The 23,156-nt window shown below is 43.4% G+C and overlaps 1 protein-coding gene across 1 annotated transcript; it reads left to right on the top strand.

Annotated features, from left to right (window-relative positions):
• Positions 1-14,468: 14,468 nt before the first annotated feature.
• Positions 14,469-21,424, top strand: cops4 (COP9 constitutive photomorphogenic homolog subunit 4 (Arabidopsis)). The gene is made up of 10 exons (XM_080018294.1): positions 14,469-14,674; positions 16,361-16,440; positions 16,610-16,761; positions 16,869-16,972; positions 18,320-18,473; positions 18,574-18,724; positions 19,109-19,279; positions 19,602-19,717; positions 20,642-20,726; positions 21,236-21,424. Exons 1-10 carry the CDS (start codon positions 14,601-14,603, stop codon positions 21,367-21,369), a joined length of 1,221 nt encoding a protein of 406 aa, XP_079874420.1. The 5' UTR covers positions 14,469-14,600; the 3' UTR covers positions 21,370-21,424.
• Positions 21,425-23,156: the final 1,732 nt, after the last annotated feature.

Raw genomic sequence — 23,156 nt, 5'->3', positions numbered from 1 at the left:
AATGAGGAGTGTCAAGACAGGACAGGTGAGCTGCTTTGGCATCATTAAATACAAATTTTCAGTTATTAAAACGTTTCACTTTGAATAAAGACTCATCCCTGTCCCATCGCCATCACCTGTGCTATGCATGTGTAGTGAAGGGAGAAGAAAGAAGAATCAGGGGGAGCGGCAACAGTGTATACCTTTTAGGGCCTGGAGGCTATACGCAGGTATACCGAGTATACCCCACCATGGTGATTTCCAGTATCCCCCTCTATCAGCCAGCCCAGTGTTATTCAAACTGTGGGGTTCACTAACAAAAAGTTTCTAAACCGCTGAGCCAGCCCTACAATCCCTTGTTAATAGTACACCTTTCTCTACAACTCCTCATGGACATACAACACATTCAAAGTAATTTCCCTGTTATTATCTGCTTTGTGCAAACAATATCACACTTGTATTCTCTGAATTCAATGAGGCCCAGTGAGAACTATGTTGAGTTATCCGATACAATGCAGACAAGGGTTTTTCTAAAGGTATGCATGTGAGTATTGGAAAATCAAATATCTCCTTCAATGAACAACCATGTTTTTTAATATACGTAATCTGCACCTTTCTAAGGATTACATCTGCTCCTTTCTCCCAAGCACCCTGGATCCATTACAGTGTGTCTACCGCCCAAACCAATCAACGGACTATGTGAGAATGCTGTTCATTGAAAATAGTCGGCTTTCGATACCATAGTGCCACCAGGATTGGTCATCAAGCTCTAGGAACTTGGACTTTCCACCTCCCTGTGCAACTGGGCCCTTGACATCCTGACCGGCAGACCCCATTTGGTGAGGGTGGGCTGCCACACCGCAACCTCCTGCACCCTCAACACGGGAGCCCCCTAAGGCTCCGCTATAAGTCCTCTGCTTTACTTTCTGTACAAAAATGATTGTGTGGCCATGAACAGCTCCCACACAATCATAAAGTTTGCTGACGTAGTTGCGGTGGGCCTGATCTCCAACAACGATGAGAAGGTCTACTTGGGAGAGGCGGAGGACCTGACACGGTGATGCCAGGCCAACGGCCTCTATCCGAATGTCAGCAAAACCAAAGAGCTGGTCGTGGACTTCAGAAGGACACCGCAGAGGATGGACCCCCCCCTCACCATCAAGTTGAGAGGGTGAGCCGCTTCAGATACCTCAGTGTGAACATCACTGAGGACACTGAACTCTGTCACAAACTAGTACTCACCTCATAAATACCGTGTTCACCTCATTGCTGTAGTACTTGTACACATTTTGGTAAGGCTTTCTAAGATATCCCACATTTTAAGAGTGTAACTTCCCATCACCGTGTAATTTCCCGGAACTTATGGCGTAACTCCCTCATATGAATCATATATGTATGTTCGGCAGGCAAGCTTCACATACACTCCAGGGAATTCTTATGTCTTCTACTTCATTATATGATTTTGAATAAGAACAAGTCAAGAAATGGGTCTCCACTTTGAAAAATGAGCTCCTAGCAGGCATGTTGCTACAGCGCTGCAACAACTCATAATGGGCAGGCTGGAGCAGAAAGAATAACTGAACTCCCTGAAAGGCTTAGTTGTTGTAGGAAGAATAATATGCATATGTATATCAGAGTACGTACTCTGTAAGTACAGAATAACAACAGGGGACGGGCCGGATTATGATCTTTCCACTGTTATCCCGTTGTTACTCTGTAAATACTCAGAACCAAACAAGGTATGTGCCGTCCTCCCGTTCTGACTGTATAGTTACCCAGTAAAAATAAATGACAGTAAACACTGTCAAACACTACACGACCCATGCCCATCTGGTGTTACAATAAGGGACTCAACACATGGCTGTTTTGTTCAATTACCTTTCATGTCACAAACTAACACCATGTCACTAACCATGTCATTAACAACAGACCGGAACTACATTCTGAACAGACAATGAGAAATCTTTATTGAACATGAATAAATAGAATGTGTTTTATTTATAACATCTTAACTACATAACTATATATAGTATAAGTAGGTATAGTATAGTATTACTTTAACTATTATGCAATATGCTATATAAATTTTACTATATACAAATTAAACAACAAAATATCTTAACTTATAATCTTAACTAAGGAAACAAGGGTCTTCAATTTTACACGGCAATCAAAATCAAAAAGCAGTTATAAAATTATTAATTATAGTAAAAAAAAAAACTAAAAAAAGAACAAAACACAACCTATGTTTAAATTGTAAATGTAACAAAACCAAAAAAGAAATCACAACATTTTTTTTTTTCAGGAACTTTGTTCTTAAGTTCTAAATTGCCACTTCAGCGGGAGTGTAGCTCCCCTCCGGTTAGAATCACGAACACAACTCTCATAGAGAATAACAATTAAAACAGATATCTCACAAACACAAAATACAGCATAATGATTGGCATAATGTAATAATTAGCAATAATCCATTAACCTTGAAGGCTATAAACTGTTCGACCTTTGGATACGCCGTAGCTACATACAAGCATGATGGAGGAACGTACAGATAACCTTGCAGACCTCATTGGTCGCGTTAACTCAAGGGGAGTAAGAAAGGAAACTTCCATCTTTACAAGTCTTCACTTAATTCCAACCTTCATGAACAACACTCTCCAGCAACCTAAGTGAGGACATTCTCCTCTGCTCTGCCGCTCTGCGTACACCGCCGCAACACAACAACATTGGCTCCTCTATGGAAATGTTAGACATAATGTTCTTAAAGCATCACTGTGTAACGTTTGGTATTTGGCGCCCCTACAGTTTCCAAATGCAATTGCACTTTTACGCCACTGTTGTAAAACTCGGTCCGGTGTCTGAATTTATTTTACCGGACAAATTTGAACCTTATCGGTCACGTTTCAATAACAGTCGTTAACATGTAACAAATGCAGATATAATGTACACCTAGGATACAGGGCCCCTTGCACGGACCTTGCTGCTTCAGCGAGCACAGTCCATGGCTCCCCTGGAGACTCTCTCCCCGGGCGCGAGGATCGGCCCCTTGCTACCGGTGTAGGTACCAGATGTGCTACCGGTGTAGGTACCAGATGTGCTACTGGTGTAGGTACCAGATGTGCTACCGGTGTAGGTACCAGATGTGCTACCAGTGTAGGTACCAGATGTGCCACTGGTGTAGGTACCAGATGTGCTACCAGTGTAGGTACCAGATTTGCTACACGTGTAGGTACCAGATGTGCTCGGCCTGGCAGATCGGCTCGCACAGGCTAGTCAGAGTGTGGGGGCAGTGAGAATGAGAGAGGCGCCATTCTCCATAATTATAAGGCAGTGTACCATCAAAATGATTTTGAAGCTGTTATTTTAAGGTAAAAATTACATAGTGTTGCTTCAATTATTCATGTTAATTAGCAAAATGTAATTTTATTAAAACATGAATTATTTTTGTATTAAAACGTGAATGACTTCATGAACTTAAACTGTACAACTAACTCTGATGGCAGCTACAGGGAGGAGTTACTTATTTTTCAGTCGGCCTATTTAGTCCTTCATCTCAGGGGTCCATAACTCTTTTGAGCTCCCATTCAAAGTATTTTAGAGTTGTCCCTTCAGTGTAGTTTTCTGTTTGTAATTCTGTGCCCTGCACAGTCTCTGGAGTTTGCCTAAAAAAAATGTCACTACATGTTGTACACCGTGCAATATGTATGTGACAAACATCTTTTGAATCTTTGAATCTTTTGAATCTTTGAATCCATTATGACATCATCTGCCAAGAGAACTAACCTAATAAAAAAAAACATATTGACTCATACATTGTTATTTAAAATAACCATAATATAACTATTACAAAATCATTTTAATTAAGGATATTGATGGGAAAACTGCTCACGCTGTTGACAATTTGCAGCAAAGCTACAGTTGTGATGCTTATATTACCGGGTTGGATGAAAACTGGGAAATTTGCTCTTCTGGCCGCTGTTCGGGAAAACGTAGCCTGGGAACCAGACCAAGCAGCTCATGTTTCATTTGCAGAATACGCCTGGCCATTCACCCATTCAAACACATTTCTACCCGACCTTACCAGGGTCAGGCCAATCAAAACCGTTTATCTTATATGCGGCGGGTTTGATATGATGGTGTGAGGCAGCGTTGCAATGTGGTGTATTGCACTCTTGCCTCACAGCAAGAAGGTCCTGGGTTCACTTGGGGGGGCGCTGTTGGCACCGTGCTTAAGTGGGTTGTCACCTTATTAGGGGCCTTTCTGTGTGGAGTTTGCATGTTCTATGGGGTTTCCTCCATAAACATATGGTAAGAACCCCGACCAATAACATTCACAAGAAAATGGTCTGACCACCAAACAACGTTGAAGTTGGTCCCTAGGCAATGTCAGCTGCCCCCTGGAGGAAGGACATGCCTCGATGGGAAAAATGCGGAAAAGACATTTCTCCGCCCACATCTGCATCTGTATGGGTATGTGTGTCGGACTCTGTAGCTGCACATAATGCATGTGTTTTGGTGTGTGTGTGTGACAATAAAAGATGAGCTACAGTTTGTCCGGTTTAAGTTAAGTTTGATGACAATGTAGAGCCTTTCAAGCACCTTACCAAGATGGCGGCTGACGTGGAACGGTCGGTTGAATCCTACATCGCCGTTGAGGCACCTTACAAAGACGGCTGCCGCTGACGTGGAACGGTTTGTTGAATTCACTATTGCCATTGAGGCACTTTACCAAGATGGCTGCCGCTGATGTGGAACGGTCTGTTGAATCCATTATCGCCGTTGAGGCACTTTACCAAGATGGCTGCTGCTGCTGTTGAATTCGTATCACAATACTATTTAACAAACTGGACGGTATATTTTCTATGAAGAGCTTTGTTATAAAAAATGAATGAGTTTGCCATTCTTCTGACAGGATTTGGTAAAAGTTTAATTTAGCAACTCCCTCGCTCAGTGTTTGCGCTGATTAGTTGTAGGTCTATCTATCCAATGCTCTAATTGGTTGTAGGACTATCTACTCAATGCTCTGATTGGTTGTAGGTCTATCCAATGCTCTAATTGGTTGTAGGTCTATCCAATGCTCTGATTGGTTGTAGGTCTATCCAATGCTCTAATTGGTTGTAGGTCTATCCAATGCTCTGATTGGTTGTAGGTCAATTTACCCAATGCTCTGATTGGTTTTTGGTCTATCCAATGCTCTGATTGGTTGTAGGTCTATCCAATGCTCTGATTGGTTGAAGGTCTATCCAATGCTTTCATTGGTTGTAGGTCTATCCAATGCTTTCATTGGTTGTAGATCTATCTGTCCAATGCTCTGATTGTTTGTAGGTCTATCCAATGTTCTGATTGCTTATAGGTCTGTCCAATGCTCTGATTGTTTGTAGGTCTATCCAATGCTCTGATTAGTTGTAGGTCTATCTATCCAATGCTCTGATTGGTTGTAGGTCTGTCCAATGCTCTGATTGGTTGTAGGTCTATCTATCCAATGCTCTGATGCTTGTAGGTCTATCTATCCAATGCTCCAATTCGTTGTAGGTCTATCTACATTCACATTTACATTTAGTCATTTAGCAGACGCTTTTATCCAAAGCGACTTACAAGGGAGAATAACATTCAAGCCAAATTGCAACAGAAACATTAGTGTAACAATAAATAAATACTGCTAAGAAGTGCTAAGTAATTGTAAGTTAGGAGAGAAGGTGCTCTCTGAAGAGCTGGGTCTTGAAGTTCTTCTTAAAGACAAAGAGGGAGGCCCCTGCTCTGGTGTTTTTTGGCAGCTCGTTCCACTACCGTGGAACTACAAATGAGAATAGCCTGGATTGCCGTGGTTGTGCAGCCGGCAGAGCCAGGCGACGCTCATTTGACGAACACAGCATCCGGGGGGTAACCAAAACAGGAGCCTTTCTGTGTGGAGTTTGCATGTTCTCCCCGTGCTCACATGGGGTTTCCTCCACCTCACGTCAGTAAGGACCCCCACCAAAAACATGCACCCATCATCGTCTGACCAGCGATGGACACTTATCACCTGGTCCCCGGGCGCGTCCACGTATGCTGCCCACTGCTCCTGGCTGTGCCCCCGGAGGAAGGACAAGCCAGGATGGGTCAAAAGCAGAGGAGCCATTTCACCGGCCACCATCAAGCATGTGCATGTGTGTGTGCAAGCATGTGTTGTGGAGTGTCGTGTGACAATTAAAGACTGTTTCTTCTTTCTTCTTAAACATGTGCTCTTACAAGAGCATTTAAGTAAATGCGAGCATTCCCAACAATCACTCTGTAGGCAAGCATCAGATACTTAAACTTGATGCGAGCGGCTACAGGTAACCAGTGGAGCTCGATAAGCAGCGGAGTAACGTGTACCCTCTTTGGCTGGTTGAGCAACAGTCGCACCCCCACATTCTGTATCATCTGCAGTGGCTTCACCGCACAAGCCGGCAAGCCTGTTAAGAGAGCGTTGCAATAGTCGAGGCGGGAAATCACCAAGGTTTGTACCAGCAGTTGAGTGGCATATTGGGTCAGGTACGGCCTGACTTTTCGGATGTTGAATAGTGCGAAGCGGCACGACTGAGAGATGGTGGCAACATGGTCCAAGAATGTCAGTTGGTCATCGATAATGACACCTAGATTCCTTGCAGCCTTGGTAGGAGCAAGAGATAAAGAGTCAATTTTGATATCAATGTTGTGATAAATACCTTGTTTGGCCGGGAAGACCAGTTCCGTTTTTGCCAGGTTTAGTTGAAGATGACAATCCTTCATCCATGTGGATATGTCAGCGAGGCAATCCGAGATCCGCGTCGAGACAGTGGGGTCATCAGGCAGGAAAGTCAGATAGAGTTGAGTATCATCCGCATAGTCATGATATGAAAAACCATGCGAGTGGATGATCGGGCCCAGCGAGGTGGTGTATATGGCAAAGAGGAGAGGTCCCAGCACAGAGCCTTGGGGCACCCCTGTGGTGAGGTGGTGAGGCACAGACACCTGGCCTTGCCATGTCACACTGAACGAACGCCCAGGTGAGAGGTGAGATTCGAACCAGGAAAGTGCACTGCCAGAGATGCGCATCCTTGAGAGTAGGGACAGTAGAATGCTGTGATTGACAGTGTCAAAAGCAGCTGATAAGTCTAGCAGAATGAGAACCGAGGATTGGGCAGCAGCTCTAGCAGTTTTTAAGGCCTCTGTCACAGACAACAGGGCTGTTTCAGTGGAGTGTCCGCTTTTGAAGCCAGATTGAAGTGGATCAAGAAGGTTGTTTCTTGACAGGAATTTTGTAACCTGTCTAGAGACCGCCCTCTCAATGGTTTTGGAAAGGAATGGGAGGAGTGAGACCGGCCGATAGTTTTCCACTTGAGTGGGATCAAGTGAAGGTTTTTTGAGCAGTGGTGCTACCCTAGCCACTTTGAAAGCGGAGGGGAATGTGCCAGAAGTGAGGGATGAATTAATCAAATGTGTGATTGCCGGGGTGACAGTCGGTGATATGGCTTGAAGGAGGTTAGATGGGATCTGATCTAGCGGACAGGTAGTAGGACGGCTACATGTTAGTAGTTTAGATACTTCACTCTCAGTGAGAGGAATAAAACAAGGGAACAATGAGCCTTGAGCCGGAGTAGACAGGTTGTGAGTTAGTTGTTTGGAGAATTGGCTGCTGATAGCTGCCACTTTGTCAGTAAAAAAGGAGGCAAAGCTATCAGCAGTGAGGTTGGTAGCTGGAGGAGTTGGTGGAGGGTAGAGCAGAGACTTAAAGGTGGAGAATAACTTGCGTGTGTCCGTGGCACCGTTGATCCTGTCGTTGAAGAAAGTCTTCTAAGCAGCAGTGATGCTGGAAGAGAAGGAGGACAGCAGTGTCTGGTAGCTTGCAAGATCTTCAGTCGCTTCGGATTTGTGCCATTTCTTCTCGGCTGCTCTGAGGTCAGTGCGCGATGTCCGGAGGGTGTCAGTCAGCCACGGGTGCGACTGGGTTGATTGAGCAGGTCTGGTGGATATTGGACACAGGCTCTCCAGACATGAGCTCAAGGTAGAGCAGAGAGAATCTGTGGCATCATTAACCTGTAGAGAGGACAATGTGCCGTGAGGCGGAAGAGAAGAGGAGAGCACAGAGGAGAAGTGGGTGGGAGACAGGTTGCGGAGATTGCGACGGATGGGAACCATGGGTGGGGAGGTAGGGGGTTGTTCTGGAAGCTGAACATTGAAGCGGATAAAGAAGTGGTCTGAGAGATGGAGAGGGGTGACCATTAGGTTGTCTGTGGTCCAGCTCAGAGCAAGAATGAGATCAAGCTCTTTGCCAGCCTCGTGAGTCGGTGGAGTCGGGACCTGTCTTAGGTCAAATGAGCGAACCAAAGACAGGAAGTCAACCGAGCTCGCACTGTCCAAGTGGATGTTCATGTCACCGAGGACGACCATGGGACACTCATGCTCAGGAATTGATGACAGCAGGGTGTCAAGCTCATGTAGGAAGTCACCTAGTTGTCCTGATGGACGGTAGATGACGACCACATAGGCTTTTACCGGAGCAGTCACCAAGATGGCATGATATTCAAGGGAGAAAAAGTTGTTTAAAGGCAGCAGTGGATTAAATTTCCATGTGTTGGAAATTAGCAGGCCAGTCCCATCACCACGGCCAGATGGATGGGAGGTGTGGGAGAATGAGTAGTTTGTGGAAAGCGCAGCCGGGGTTGCACTATTTTCAGGTTTAATCCACGTCTCAGTGAGAGCATGGAGCTCCAAGGAGAGGTGGTTAGCATAACCAGAAATAAAGTCGGCCTTGTTAACTGCATATTGACAGTTCCACAAGCCAACAGAGAAGGAGGTATTTGCAGATGACCTGGCCTTCAAACCAGGTACACGGAGGAGGTGAGGAAGCGTTTCCAGCAGCTGGACAAAGGAGCGGAGTCCAGCAACGAATACATGCGTTTCATTGCTGCGAACGAGTAGGCGACCAAACTATGTGTGCCCATGATGGAGAGAGTCAGATCCTCCCGGCGATCGAAACACCCTGAGGTAGTAGCGGCGCGAGGGTATGTGGAGGAAGCCCGCCTCAACTATGAGCGGGTACCAACAGTGGAGAGACGTAGGGAGCTGAACGAAGCCAAACAGCTTCTCTTCAACACCTACGACACCATCAAAGGGGAGGAGCTGATGAAGAAAGTGCAGAGAGTGAAGGCAGCGCAAGGTGGACAGAGATATGGGGAGGCCTGGAGGGTAATCAATGAAATGACCGGGAGGAAGAGGACCAAGGAGGGACAGGTCGACGGACACAGCCCTGAGGAGAGGGTGACAACCTGGGCCAGGCACTTCCAGAGGCTGCTGGGAGAGACTGCAGAAGCAGTGGAGGAATATGCCAACAGTCCTCCAAGACCTGGGAATTGATGATGGTCCCTTCACGGCTGGGGAGGTCGCCAGGGCAAAAACCTCTGTGAAAGTGGGGAAAAGTGCCGGTCCAGATGGTCTACCCCCAGAGGTCCTGAAGAAATGTGATCTCGACGACATCTTTCTAGATTTCTGCAACCTTGCTCTGCTGCACAATCGGCAGCCTGATATGTGGTCTCTATCGAACATCATCCCAGTGCCCAAAGCTGGAGATCTCTCGAAACCGGACAACTACCGAGGCATTAGCCTGACATGTATCCCGGCAAAGATCTACAATCGCATGATACTGAACAGGATAAGACCTGCCATCGACCCTCATTTGAGGGAGAACCAGAACGGCTTTCGGGAGGGGAGAACAACAACAGCCCAGATCTTGGCACTCAGGAGAATAATTGAGGAGGTGAGGAAGGACAACCTGACTGCAGTTCTGTGCTTCATTGATTTCAAAAAGGCTTTTGACTCGATCCACAGAGGCATGATGGTGAAAGTCCTTAAGGCGTATGGAATTCCTCCCAACCTACTCCGAGCAATAGAGACCATGTACGCAGGAACAAGGGCCAAGGTGATGACCCCAGATGGCAACAGCGAGGAGTTTGACATCCTGGCTGGCGTTATGCAAGGGGACACACTAGCCCCCTTCCTCTTCATCATAGTCCTCGATTACGCACTCAGGAAGGCAATCAGCGGGCGAGAGCAGGAACTTGGCTTCACGCTAACACCAAGGAGGTCAAGACGACATCCCTTAGTGGTCCTAACAGATCTTGATTATGCGGATGACATCAGTCTGCTCTCTAATAATGTGGAACAAGCACAAGAACTACTGAAAAGGGTAGAGCTGGAGTGCGCCAAAGTAGGCCTGAGGCTAAACGCCAAGAAAACTGAGGTCATCACCTATAACGTTCCACCAGAACATCAACCTCTGACTACAGCAGGAGGAACTGTGCTGAAAGAAGTCGTTGACTTCAAGTACCTGGGTTCATGGGTCAACTCAACTGAGCAAGATCTGAAAGTGAGGAAGGCACCTGCATGGAGGGCCCTGAACGGCATGTCCAGTGTATGGAACTCCAACCTCCCCCGCCAAATCAAACTCAGCTTCTTCTATGCGACAGTAGAGTCCGTTCTCCTCTATGGCAGTGAATGCTGGTCCCTGAAGCCAACCCTAGAGAAGTCCCTGGACGGCTGCTACACCAGGATGTTGCGTGTAGTGCTTAACATCAGCAAGAGTACACATGTAACCAACAGAATTCTGTACGAGGGAATACCAAGGGTGAGCGAGAAGATTGCTGTAAGGAGAATGAGACTAGCAGGACACTGCCAAAGACACCAGGAGCTGCCAGCCAGCAAACTGGTACTGTGGGAGCCAACACATGGGCACCGGTCACGAGGACGTCCCACTTTAACATATGTGGATGTACTCAAGAATGATGCGGGAGCACAAAGCACCAACGAGCTTCTCCAGTATGGAGAACCGGGATGACTGGAAACAACGATGGAAGGCTCGTCTGAGGACGACCTAGAGAGACAGTTCCACAAGCCAACAGAGAAGGAGGTCTTTGCAGATGATGTTTACTGCAGAGACCTGAGGTGACCCAGATTGCATCAGCGTTTGTTATAACTAGGTTTTCTGTGTGACCTTGAAATTACAGAAATGTGGTAGTTGCACATTGTGTATGAGGTGACAAAAACAAGACAGGTTTGCCTGGTTCGGTGTCCTTGCTTCAGTGGTTAAGCAATTAACAGTCATGGGTTCAGAGTGAAACCAGCAGTCCTAAGTTACAACAGTACTAGATATACTAGATAACAGATACAAGGCAGTAAATACACTTACACAACAGTCTTGGCACTGTAGCTTGTCTCAAGACTGCAGTGAAGCATATAAGATGCAATGCTCTGATTGGTTGTAGGTCTATCTATCCAATGCTCTGATTGGTTGTAGGTCTATCCAATGCTCTGATTGGTTGTAGGTCTATCCAATGTCCTGATTAGTTGTAGGTCTATCTATCCAATGCTCTGATTGGTTGTAGGTCTATCCAATGCTCTGATTGGATGTCGGTCTATCTATCCAATGCACTGATTGGTTGTAGGTCTATTCAATGTCCTGATTGGTTGTAGGTCTATCTATCCAATGCTCTGATTGGTTGTAGGTCTATCCAATGCTTTGATTGGTTGTCGGTCTATCTATCCAATGCTCTGATTGGTTGTAGGTCTATCCAATGCTCTGATTGGTTGTCGGTCTATCTATCCAATGCTCTGATTGGTTGTAGGTCTATCCAATGCTCTGATTGGTTGTAGGTCTATCCAATGTCCTGATTGGTTGTAGGTCTAACTATCTAATGCTCTGATGGTTGTAGGTCTGTCCAATGTTCTGATTGGTTGTAGGTCTATCTATCTAATGCTCTGATGGTTGTAGGTCTATCTATCCGATGCTCTGATTGGTTGTAGGTCCATCCAATGCTCTGATTGGTTGTAGGTCTACCTTACCAAAATACTAAAAATACTAAAATGTGCATAATCGACAATTGATGTTGAAATTTTAATTGGGAGTGACAAGGATGGACAGGATTAAGAATGAGTACATTAGAGCAGGGGTGCCCACACTTTTTCGGCTTGCAAGCAAATTTTAAAATGACCAGGTCAAAATGATCTACCTGCATTAAAAAAATGCTAAATATATTTATTTATTTATATACTGAGTATACTTTATATATACAATATATGTTGGCGTACCAGGCATCACTGCATGAACCTTTACGTCACAATACAATTAAATACATTTATGGTCACTACGTGACTGATGACTTGCACTGAATGGAGTCGGCCAGGGTTACATACTCCGGACAGTAGCTGCTGGTAGCCAACCTCAAGCACGCTTCCAAATGATCATCAGTCATGGTGGAACAGCATTTGGACTTAATAATCTTCATGCAGCTTCAGGTTGACTCACATAAATAAGTAGAGCCGAATAATGCAGTCAAGGAGGTAGCACATTTCCTCATGTTTGGGTAGGGTTAGGGTTAGCTTGTAATGTTAATATTTCATCCTCCACTGCAGACCAGTTCAGGTGGAACAGTGTCCGAGTGAATCAACCTCAATGTCTTTCCTAAATGAGTAGCACATAAATGTAGCCATTGGCTCGAGTAAGGCAGAGTCTTGAAACCGTTTGTCAAAATCTGACAGACAATTTTCAATCTGCTCTGTGTAGCACGCACTGTCAAGTTGCGCACACGCCTTCCCTTTTGTCTCCAGCTCTGATGCGAGGTTTTGAAAGTTCCCCAAATCATGGCGCTGCAGCTTTGAGGACAGAAGTTGCATTTTTCGTTTGAAAGCATTAACTGAACTGATCATGTTGACCACGGATTTGTCTTTTCCTTGCAGCTCTAAATTGAGCTCATTCAACATGTTGGTCAGGTTGGTTAAAATTATTTTTATTTTTTTCTAATGGCAGGCGATCTACCCGCACTACCTTTGCGATCTACTGGTCGATTGTGATCGACGTATTGGGCACCCCTGCATTAGAGGGACAGCTCAGGTTGGACAGTTGGGTGAAAAAGAGAGAGAGGCGAGATTGAGATGGTTTGGACACGTGTGTAGGAGAGATGAGAGTTACATTGGGAGAAGGACGCTGAGGATGGAGCTGCCAGGCAAGAGGGAAAGAGGAAGGCCAAAGAGAAGGTTTATGGATGTGGTGAGGGAGGACATGCAGCGGTTGGTGTAAGGGAGGAAGATGCGCAGAACAGAAGGTATTGGAGGCAGATGATCCGCTGTGACGAACCCTAACGGGAGCAGCCCAAGGAGGAAGAAGAAAAAGAAGAAGAGCGCATAATCGACATGAGGTGATTGCGCAGGCGACTGCAAGGGGTGGCACCACAGTCGTGATTCTGGGTTCTATAATTATATAAAAGAATTGATTGTCTGTGTTGTATAAAATAAAGATTTAAATCATTCTAAATGAACCTTACCTTAACTTACCTGCAGTACTTACCTCACAGAGTAGAAATCCTGGCATGTCACAAAGCGTGATCAGCCGGTGGCCTATGATTAAACCGTAGGATTCATTATGTATGTGACAAATAATCTCTTGAACTTGAACTTGAACTTGGTTCCAGGTCTATCCAATGCTCTGATTGGTTGTAGGTCTATCTATCCAATGCTCTCATTGGTTGTAGGTCTATCTATCCGATGCTCTGATTGGTTGTAGGTCCATCCAATGCTCTGATTGGTTGTAGGTCTATCTATCCATTGCTCTGATTGATTGTAGCCCTATCTAATGCTCTGATTTGTTTTAGGTCTATCTTTCCAATGCTCTGATTGGTTGTAGGTCTATCTATCCGATGCTCTGATTGGTTGTAGGTCTATCCAATGCTCTGATTGGTTGTAGGTCTATCTATCCATTGCTCTGATTGGTTGTAGCCCTATCTAATGCTCTGATTTGTTTTAGGTCTATCTTTCCAATGCTCTGATTGGTTGTAGGTCTATATATCCATTGCTCTGATTGGTTGTAGATCTATCCAATGCTCTGATTGGTTGTAGGTCTATCTATCCATTGCTCTGATTGGTTGGAGGTCTATCCGATGCTCTGATTGGTTGTAGGTCTATCCGAGGCGCTGAGTGGTTGTAGGTCTATCCAATTGCGTCCAGAGACATTTTGTTCTGCGTCCCTTGGAAATTGAAAATGAACTTAGATATTCCAGACTAATACACATTTGCGAATTGTGCTGTCCAATCCCAGGAAAAACATGGACTCCCGCAGAAAAGTTGTGTTTATTTGGCATCTTTGTGGATTCTACAAGTTACAAAACGCATGTTAATCGTAAAACGCCACAGAGTGTTACACACCGAAGTGAGGCGAAAATTAAAATAAAAAAAACTCAAGGGAAACTTTGTTTACTCTTAACGGCGCCTGGCATCACTTGTCAGACCTGTTATCTCGTCAAACTGGGGGCAGATCGCTTGCGACCGGGAATTAAACGGTAACTGCTTTTCACCTTTGCACAAGTAGCAGATTGCATTTTTCCGAGGTCAGTGTTCAATGGAACGCAGCACATGGCCCACAAACCTTGACCAATCCCGTCGCCGGAATTTGACGTAGTCACGTCGCGCTGAGAAGTCTCGTGCGGTTTGCGGTGTAGCCGACAGTGCTACTCGGCTAGTGCTACATAGCGCTCACCCGGAGGAGCAAGCAGGCTTATCCCACGGAGGGGACCGCGGCGAGGGACAGACACCCTCCGGAAAGCCGAAGCTGAGTCGGCGACGCCTTGTTTGCAACAATGGCGACGGAAGTGAGACAAGAGCTCGCCCAGCTCATGAATTCAACCGGATCCCACAAAGATCTCGCCGCAAAGTAGGTGTTCCACTTGCGTTCGGCATGTGAGCGCTAACGGACTAGCTAACGTCAGCTAGCAGCGTAGCTTACATTAGCCATACATTTAGCTATACGTTAACTATCTATGGAGGATATCCACGACCCGAACGGTGCTTTGGATTAAAACGAATACGAATTATCAAGTCATTTATATTTCCTCCAGCATGCACTACACGAACGCCTAAGCGCCGCTATGTGGAGTTTCTAGTTTCCATCCCTCGATGTCATAGGTGCCGTGGTGACCTCAGCTGTCCCTGCTTTATCTCCGTCTTCGTTATTGTGTATTAAAGGGTCGGTGCATTTTTCGATGGATACTTCATTCAGCTCCAGGGGGATTGTGTGACGTCAAAGCATCAGATCGCATCAAAACAATCGGCAATAATGAAGTCGTGAAAATAGAAAAAAAAAAAAAAATGGCACTAGACAATAAACCTAAAACTTAATAAACCCCAGTAGCAACAATTCAAACTGTCAAAGATAGAAAATTGTGTGAGTTTGTACTGTGTAGCAGGGTTGGACACCAGCAATATTATATACACAGTATTGTAACATTATTATTATTATTATTATTATGAATTAAAAATTAAATCCAACTATTTTAGGCTTGGGATGATGACTAACAACCAGCTACTTGGTTACCAGCGCTTTTGTTGTTCAGCTCACCAACATGACTGGAGGTGAAGTTTGTGTTTCCATATATTTATGTATAGGTAACAATGCAGAAGTAAACCTTTCCCAACCAGAACCAAGGTTTTGTTAAACCTTACGTCATTTTCACATCAATAAATGTGCGTGGACTCAAAAAAAACGAACTTTGGGAAGTTCTGTTTAACTCCAGCTCTGATGGAGACATGGATAAACCGTTCTGTACCAGAGGCGAGACAGAGCGGTTAGCTGTACTCCTTACTGCTAAAGAGGAGCTGTCCCTTTTGTTACATCATCACTTGATGGCGATACTTTCGCAGAATCATTAGATTCTACAATCGTATGATTCCATCCAAAATGTCAAGAGAATAAACACCACTTCTTCAGAAGGTGGATTTAGTACGATCATGTGCTTGTATAGTAATCGTGTCATACAATGATCAAAAACACATTTAATTCATTCATGTTATTATTTGTATGACGACAGATGATTTAGACACACCTGGTACATAGGACCTCCTAAAATTCTGGTCGAGCCAACAGATGCACTTGTGCTTAACTATATCAGGGAAGCGATGTTTGATTTTGGTGTAAGACATTTCCAAGATATTTCGTTGTTTGTCCGTTTTTTTATGAGTTAAACGAGAGCTGCTTTGGGTCACACGTTATAATATTCCATCATTTTATACAGAACGACAATTGCTCGGGCTGAGACAATTCTCCACACAAGCTATGAAAGAAGCCACTCTTATGTTTTCTTAGATTTTTGCGATACTTTATTTGATTTTAAAGATTTTGTTTGTTCCTAATAATGCATGATTATCAGTTGCCCTGATGGGTGGCTCATTTGAGAATGGTTAAAAAAAATCAATCCCCAAGATGCTTTGAAGAGCATAGTGAGATGATGATGACACAACAGAACGAAAATTGGTGCTTTTACATGCATGCTGTGTTTTATTTATTCATTTTAAATAGGGTTTTATTACACCCTCTGAACTGGTGACTTAATATCTCTTTCAGGTATCGGCAAATTTTGGAGAAGGCCATTCAGTACACAGATGAGGATCAACTAGAATTCTTGAAGGCCTTCGTTGAAGCAAGTATGCTACCGCCCGCGTTTTCAGTGGTGTGACCGAGGCCAGCCCCGATGCTTGTAACACACACACACTACGTCACCGTGTCTCTGCTCTCTCTCTCTCTCTCTCTCTCTCTCTCTCTCTCTCTCTCTCTCTCTCTCTCTCTCTCTCTCTCGCTCTCTCTCTCTCACAGTGGTCAATGAAAACGTCAGCCTGGTCATCTCCAGACAACTTCTCACTGACTTCTGCACGCACCTCCCCAACCTCCCTGACAGCACTGCCAAGGCAATATACCACTTCACTTTAGAAAAGATTCAGCCCAGGGTCATCTCCTTTGAAGAACAAGTGAGTGTTCCGTCGCTCTCTCACCTCAAATGACTGTTTATACCGGATGATTTTTGGAATGTATTGTGTTATTCTTTTAAGATACTAAACTTCCTCATCCATTTTAGGTAGCCTCGATCCGGCAGCACTTAGCAACAATCTATGAAAAAGAGGGCGACTGGAGAAATGCTGCCCAGGTTTTAGTTGGTATACCGCTTGAGACGGGACAAAAGTAAGTGTTTGTCGACTTCTGCGATTTCAGTCAGGGATTTTTTCAACCAAGGACCCCTTATATGGGAGAAACTAAACTCAGGACCCCCTCACACGTGCATTGTGTCCCAAAAAATAATTAGATCTTAGGCCTTTTTCTCACACGTCTACCTAGGTCATGTGAAAAGACGAACCCATGTCAAGGGAAATGTCTTAGAAAAAATATTTGCGTTGCACTATTTCAAAATACAGATTATAAAAATGATTTACCTATTCAATTCAATTGACATCATTTCAATAAACAAGTTACAATATAGCGATGCAAAATATCAAACACAAATCCACAGAAATGCACTAGAGAGAGGTGCACTTGGTTGGATTTGCTTGTCTAGGAAGGAGGTAATTATATATGTATATATTGCATAAAAATATTTTATTTCTAAAAATTTAATGATCTACCCCTTGAAAGGACAGAAAATAATAATAAAAAGCATTTTTGAAAGTTTTATTTTGTGCCACAGACCCCACTTTGAGTATAACCGACGATGTAAATAACAACTGACTATTCAGTGTACACAAACGGATTAAAATGAACGTATTTGTCCATTATACCAAAGGAATACTGTGTAAGATTCTCTAGTTGTTTACACGGTGAGAAATATTAATAAAATGTGTCTTCCTTATTACTTATCACTGTAGCAGAGGTAAAATGACAGCTGATCAAACAAGATGGTAATTCAAATGAATAACGATATCTAAGGCTATATAAACACCCTGCCTTATCCCTGACCCTGTCGCTCGCTCTCACCAATAAAATCTGTTGACAAACGGTGAATATGTTTTGATTGTACCTCAGGGTCAGTTGATAAAGTTATTGCATTTAAGATTGTTTACCCACTGTGTAAAAGGCCAGAGGCGCAACACTAGGTAATCTCACACAGCGCTTTTTAAAAACTCTTCTCATGATAAATAAACGTGCTCAAACCGCGTGTTTTGACGACCAGAAATTTTTTTTTTCTCTTTTCAACAGAAATAGTTTTGTAGTCAGTTTTAAAGCACAATACAAGACTTAAGAAACAGTTTGGCCCAGGGTACAATTTGTAAAAAAAACAAAACACCATCATTTCTAGAAATGTAACAAATTTGAACATCGGCTATCCATTTCCACAAACAACATTACTCAATTTTATTTTTTTACTTTTTAAAAACTAGAGAGAGTGAGATAACTTGCATGGGAAATGAAAAACGTCAACCAGAGAATTGGAGTGAAGTTTTCAAAGCACAGGGGGGGGGGGGACGCACTTTGGTGAAGTCGAATTACCTTTTAATAACACAGTCTTCCTCATCTGTCTCATTTTGTTCCCCATAGGCAATACAATGTAGATTATAAATTGGATACATACCTGAAAATTGCCCGTCTGTACTTGGAGGACGACGACCCCGTCCAAGCGGAAGCTTACATCAACCGAGCCTCGCTGCTTCAGAACGAATCGTCCAACGAACAGCTACAAATACACTACAAAGTACACCACCTCCTGAAGATTGTTTTTTTTGTTTTGTTTTTAATTCAAGCCTCACAAAAACTGTCTGCAGTTGCTCACGTGAGTCTCCGCTCTTGCGCAGGTTTGCTACGCTCGAGTCCTGGACTTCAGGAGGAAGTTTATCGAAGCGGCACAAAGATACAATGAGCTGTCCTACAAGTCCATCGTCCATGAAAGTGAACGTCTTGAGGCCCTGAAGCACGCCCTCAACTGCACCATACTGGCGTCTGCAGGTACTGGGGACTGGCTTGATGGCGTATTGTGTGAGCTTATATCAATATTATTTTGCATATTTATGTCGATTTTAGTGTCGATTGTAGCCGATTTTAGTGTGACTACATATTTGTTTTATTAAATTATATTTATACAATTTTATTTTATTTCATTTACTGTCTGGTTTAAATCTTTCTTTGATTGTGATTATTTTATGCCTCCTGCAGCATACCCGTAAAGCACTTTGTAGCTGTATGTTTTAAAAAGTGTGATACAAATAAAGACGTACTGACATACACACTTGCTTCCAAAGTGTTTTTCACCCGGTCCACATCCATGGACAAGCCAGAGCCCTCTAAATAACATGCCACGAAAAATGAATATGGCGTTGTGTGGTCCTACAGGTCAGCAGCGCTCCCGTATGCTCGCCACGCTGTTTAAAGACGAGCGCTGTCAGCAGCTGGCCGCCTACGGGATCCTGGAGAAGATGTACTTGGATCGAATCATCCGAGGCAACCAGCTGCAGGAGTTTGCCACCATGCTGATGCCTCACCAGAAGGCCACCACCGCTGATGGTGCGTGCACTGCAGTTCAACCACACAAGGGATTTATCTTACGGGGAGTGTAGCTTTAACAGTGGTCAAGAAATGAAGCTTCATTCCGAATGAATTAATCAAAATTTTAGCCTCTTATTTCTAATTTTCTTTCATCATATTGGTTATATAGGTTAATAAAATATTAAGCTTTTTTTACCGTTTTATGATGATGATGATAATAATAATCACACATAACAGATGCATCTAGAGTTTATGATTAAGAAGATGTGTTTGCTTGGTGATGCAATTTTATTTCGTTTATTTAATCATTTTCATTGGACGTTTGTATTGTTTCACTCAGGCTCGAGCATTCTGGACAGAGCAGTGATCGAGCACAACCTTCTGTCCGCTAGTAAACTATACAACAACATTACATTTGAAGAACTCGGGGCACTGTTGGAAATCCCCCCCGCAAAGGTAGGACATGGATTAAAACTTCCATTTTTTTTTTTTTTTTTTTGCTCTTTACGGTGTCGTGGTGTGTCCAGTGGCACAGTGCATTGCACTGCTGCCTCACAGCAAGAAGGTCCCGGGTTCGATTCCCGCCTATGGCGCGGTTGGCACTGTGCTCCGGAGGGGCCTTTCTGTGTGGAGTTTGCATGTTCTCCCCACGCTCACATGGGGTTTCCTCCATGTAATATTGTAAGAACCAACACTAAAAACATGCACAAGTAAAATCGTCTGACCAGCGATGGATGTAGAAGTTGGTCCCCGGCGCTGGATAACCCTATAACCCTAACCCTAACCCATGATGGGAAAATGTGGAAGAGACATTTCATGGCCTCGTGCCTGTGCGTGTTCCTGTGCGTGTGTGTGTCGGCCGTTGCTGCACGAAATGCATGTGTGGTGTGTTTGTGACTATAAAGACAAGCTAAGCTTGTCCTGTTTTAATCTTTTAATCTTATATCATGATAGCAGCTAGCCAGAAGCTACTGGATTGATTGTAGGAAGTGGAGAAAAAGGCTCCCTTATCTATACTTGGTTGCCTACATTGCTCTACAGAGTCATTTTGTGACACAGGATGCTTCAGCCAAGTTCATATTTAAGTCAGAGGTATGTTTTTGTGAAATGAGCGATTAGTACCTCTTCCATATTGCTGATGTTGTTATTGGGCAGTTTGGATACTGCTGTCAAAATTATCCTGATATTTGGTTTCACCAGTATTGTCCATATATCACATGCATGAATCTACCCTGCATTATAATCTACATTAGGACCGCATGCTGCTGTTCAAACAATGTGTTTATTATCGCACGTTTAACAGCTGTGTACGTGTGTACTGTTGTGGACATACAGTGGCACTAAACTCTGTTTCTGTTATTTTTGCCCTGTTGTCCTCAGGCTGAGAAGATCGCCTCGCAGATGATCACTGAAGGACGCATGAACGGCTTCATTGACCAAATAGACGGGATTGTCCACTTTGAAAGTGAGCGGCAACAGTGTTTTTCTTTTACCTTTAGAAGCGTTGCGACGTTTGAGAGGCTACAAGCAAAAATTGCAGATTTTCACAAATGGTTGAATTCCTGTGTGGTGTATGTATTAGTTAGCGTTTTGATTCTCCCAAATTTGAATAATCCCTATAATGGTATGTTAACTTAAACTCTTGTATAATGGCAGTTTATGTCCATGAGATGTCCACATAATGCTAACCATACATGGTGTAGCCATAACTGACCTCTCAGTGAGGGCTTATGACGTAAACACGTTCACTTTGTTTTAAGAGCTATAAAATGGATGACGTAAATGAGGTAAGAACATTTGAGGCCCCAAATGAGCGTTTCTGCAGGACTTCAGAGCTTTGGTATGGATAAGCGGTGTCGGCCAGTTGAGGGCGGCACGCTGATACAGGATTAAGATATCCCCCCTTTAATGTCACAAACTCTTTAAATGGGTTTTAAACGTACTCTGCCGACCTCAATCGTGTGTCTCCCTTAGCTCGTGAACCGCTTCCGACCTGGGACAAGCAGATCCAGTCTTTGTGTTTCCAAGTCAACAACCTCCTGGAGAAGATCCGCCAGGCTGCTCCGGAATGGGCAGCACAGGCCATGGAAGCCCAGATGACACAGTGATTGCTACCCCCACCCCCTTCCCCCGCCCCGCCCCACAGATTTGTTTTCTTAAGCACTCCCAAACCCTGAACAAGGTACAGTGTGTATGTACTGTATGAGGAAGTTCATGGGAACGCCCTGAGAAAACAGTCGTCTCTCGGATTTGCTTTGTCTTTGTGTCCTAAGGCGATGGTAGGGTTGTTTGTCTCTTAGGCCACATGGAAAGTGAAAGTGTTGCTCTCCTTGTCATTGGATCTATGTTCTAACTGCAAAAACAGTGCTATTTGTCGCTTTTTGTGACTTCCAAGGATTTAACTTGGTACGGCATGTTTCCTGAAGAACAGATATCAACTATAACGTACTGCCTTGGGTAAAAACATTAAGTCTGTTTTTATTTTTGGGGGGGGGTGGGGGGGATTCATTTTTTGCCATGTGACAAGATATGAATTTTTCAATATGTAACAGGTGGATGACTTATACATATGCACAACGTTTCAGCTCCCTGATGTATATATTAACTTAATATGGCACAGTACATGCTTTTTAAGTTTCTGACTTAAACAATGACTTTGGCAAAGACACCAATAAAATCTGTAGTTGAGAAGATGACCGTTGTTTTGACATTGTTTTTATAGCTGTTTGGATAAAATGAAAAAACTATTCTGAGTAGCATTGAAAGAAAACGACATCTACGATGACAACTTGGGCCATTTCAAACCACTATCTGTCAAACTTTAATCTTACTATAGCCTTTCATAAACCACAAAATATTTCAAGATTAAGTTTAGTTAGTTCATTTCATGCCTTTCCATTAAGGTAAACGCTTGATGGTATTTTAGTTATGTTATAAGTTGCTTTATTAAAATTCAATACAAATGCAAAATATCTTCAAAGGAAATGGATCATAACAAGGATTTGTAAAATTAAAATGAGATATTCAGAATACGAAGTATCCTGTATTGCTCATGAATTCAACTATTACATTTTGACTAGTACAAAGGTTGAGATTCTACAATATTCTGAAATGACAGAATGTAAAAATATAATATTTGGATTGTTTTTTTTTTTTTTTTTTCTTTTTCATAAAACGGCTTTCTAATGTGTCTACCAAAAAGCTTAAGAAAATAGTCCTATTTCGATTTTGAAACATGTTTATGATTCTTACTGATGAAAATCGAATTCATCACATGCTGGTGTCTAATTTTTCAAAATGTGTCTTGCAGTTTTGCCTACCACCCACTACCCTTATATAAGGGTTAATCATCAATCAATCCCATTGTGTAAAAGCATTGAAAACATTAACTAATAGAAAATGTGAATAATTGTAAATTATAAAATGATACCTTTCAAAACCATTTCAGACATCACTTGGATGCTGAAAAATTACCTAAATCCTATGTCCTTGTAAATTCAAGGATTATCTTGAAATGCTGGGTTTTCTCAGGTCACGTGGCAGTATCTAGAAAAAATGAACACAATGAATAGAACAGAATTTAAACATTCTGTTTCTTGGTATCTGTGTATGCTCTATAATGTATAACACAAACTTTGTTGTGTAGTTGATTGTTGGTTACTTTTCCATCGCTATATGAGGTTATGCACACCGATCAGCCACAACATTAAAACCAGTGATAGGTGAAGTGAATAACCTTGCTCATCTCATTAAAATGCCACCTGTCAAGGGGTGGGATATATTAGGCAGCAAGTGAACAGTCACTTCTTGAAGTTGATGTGTTGGAAGCAGGAAAAATGGGCAAGCGTAAGGATCTGAGCAAAGGGTTAGAGCATCTCCAAAACGGCAGGTCTTG

This window comes from Zeus faber, assembly GCF_960531495.2.
Source record: "Zeus faber genome assembly, chromosome: 17".
Taxonomy (NCBI): Eukaryota; Metazoa; Chordata; class Actinopteri; order Zeiformes; family Zeidae; genus Zeus; species Zeus faber.
The sequence above is the reverse complement of the archived record's forward strand: the minus strand, read 5'-3'. Positions and strand labels throughout refer to the sequence as shown.

Coding starts and splice junctions, on each gene's coding strand:
- cops4 (XM_080018294.1), top strand. CDS start 14,601: ATGGCGACGGAAGTGAGACAAGAGCTCGCCCAGCTCATGAATTCAACC. Junction 14,675..16,360: donor CACAAAGATCTCGCCGCAAA/GTAGGTGTTCCA, acceptor TATCTCTTTCAG/GTATCGGCAAATTTTGGAGA. Junction 16,441..16,609: donor GAAGGCCTTCGTTGAAGCAA/GTATGCTACCGC, acceptor TCTCTCTCACAG/TGGTCAATGAAAACGTCAGC.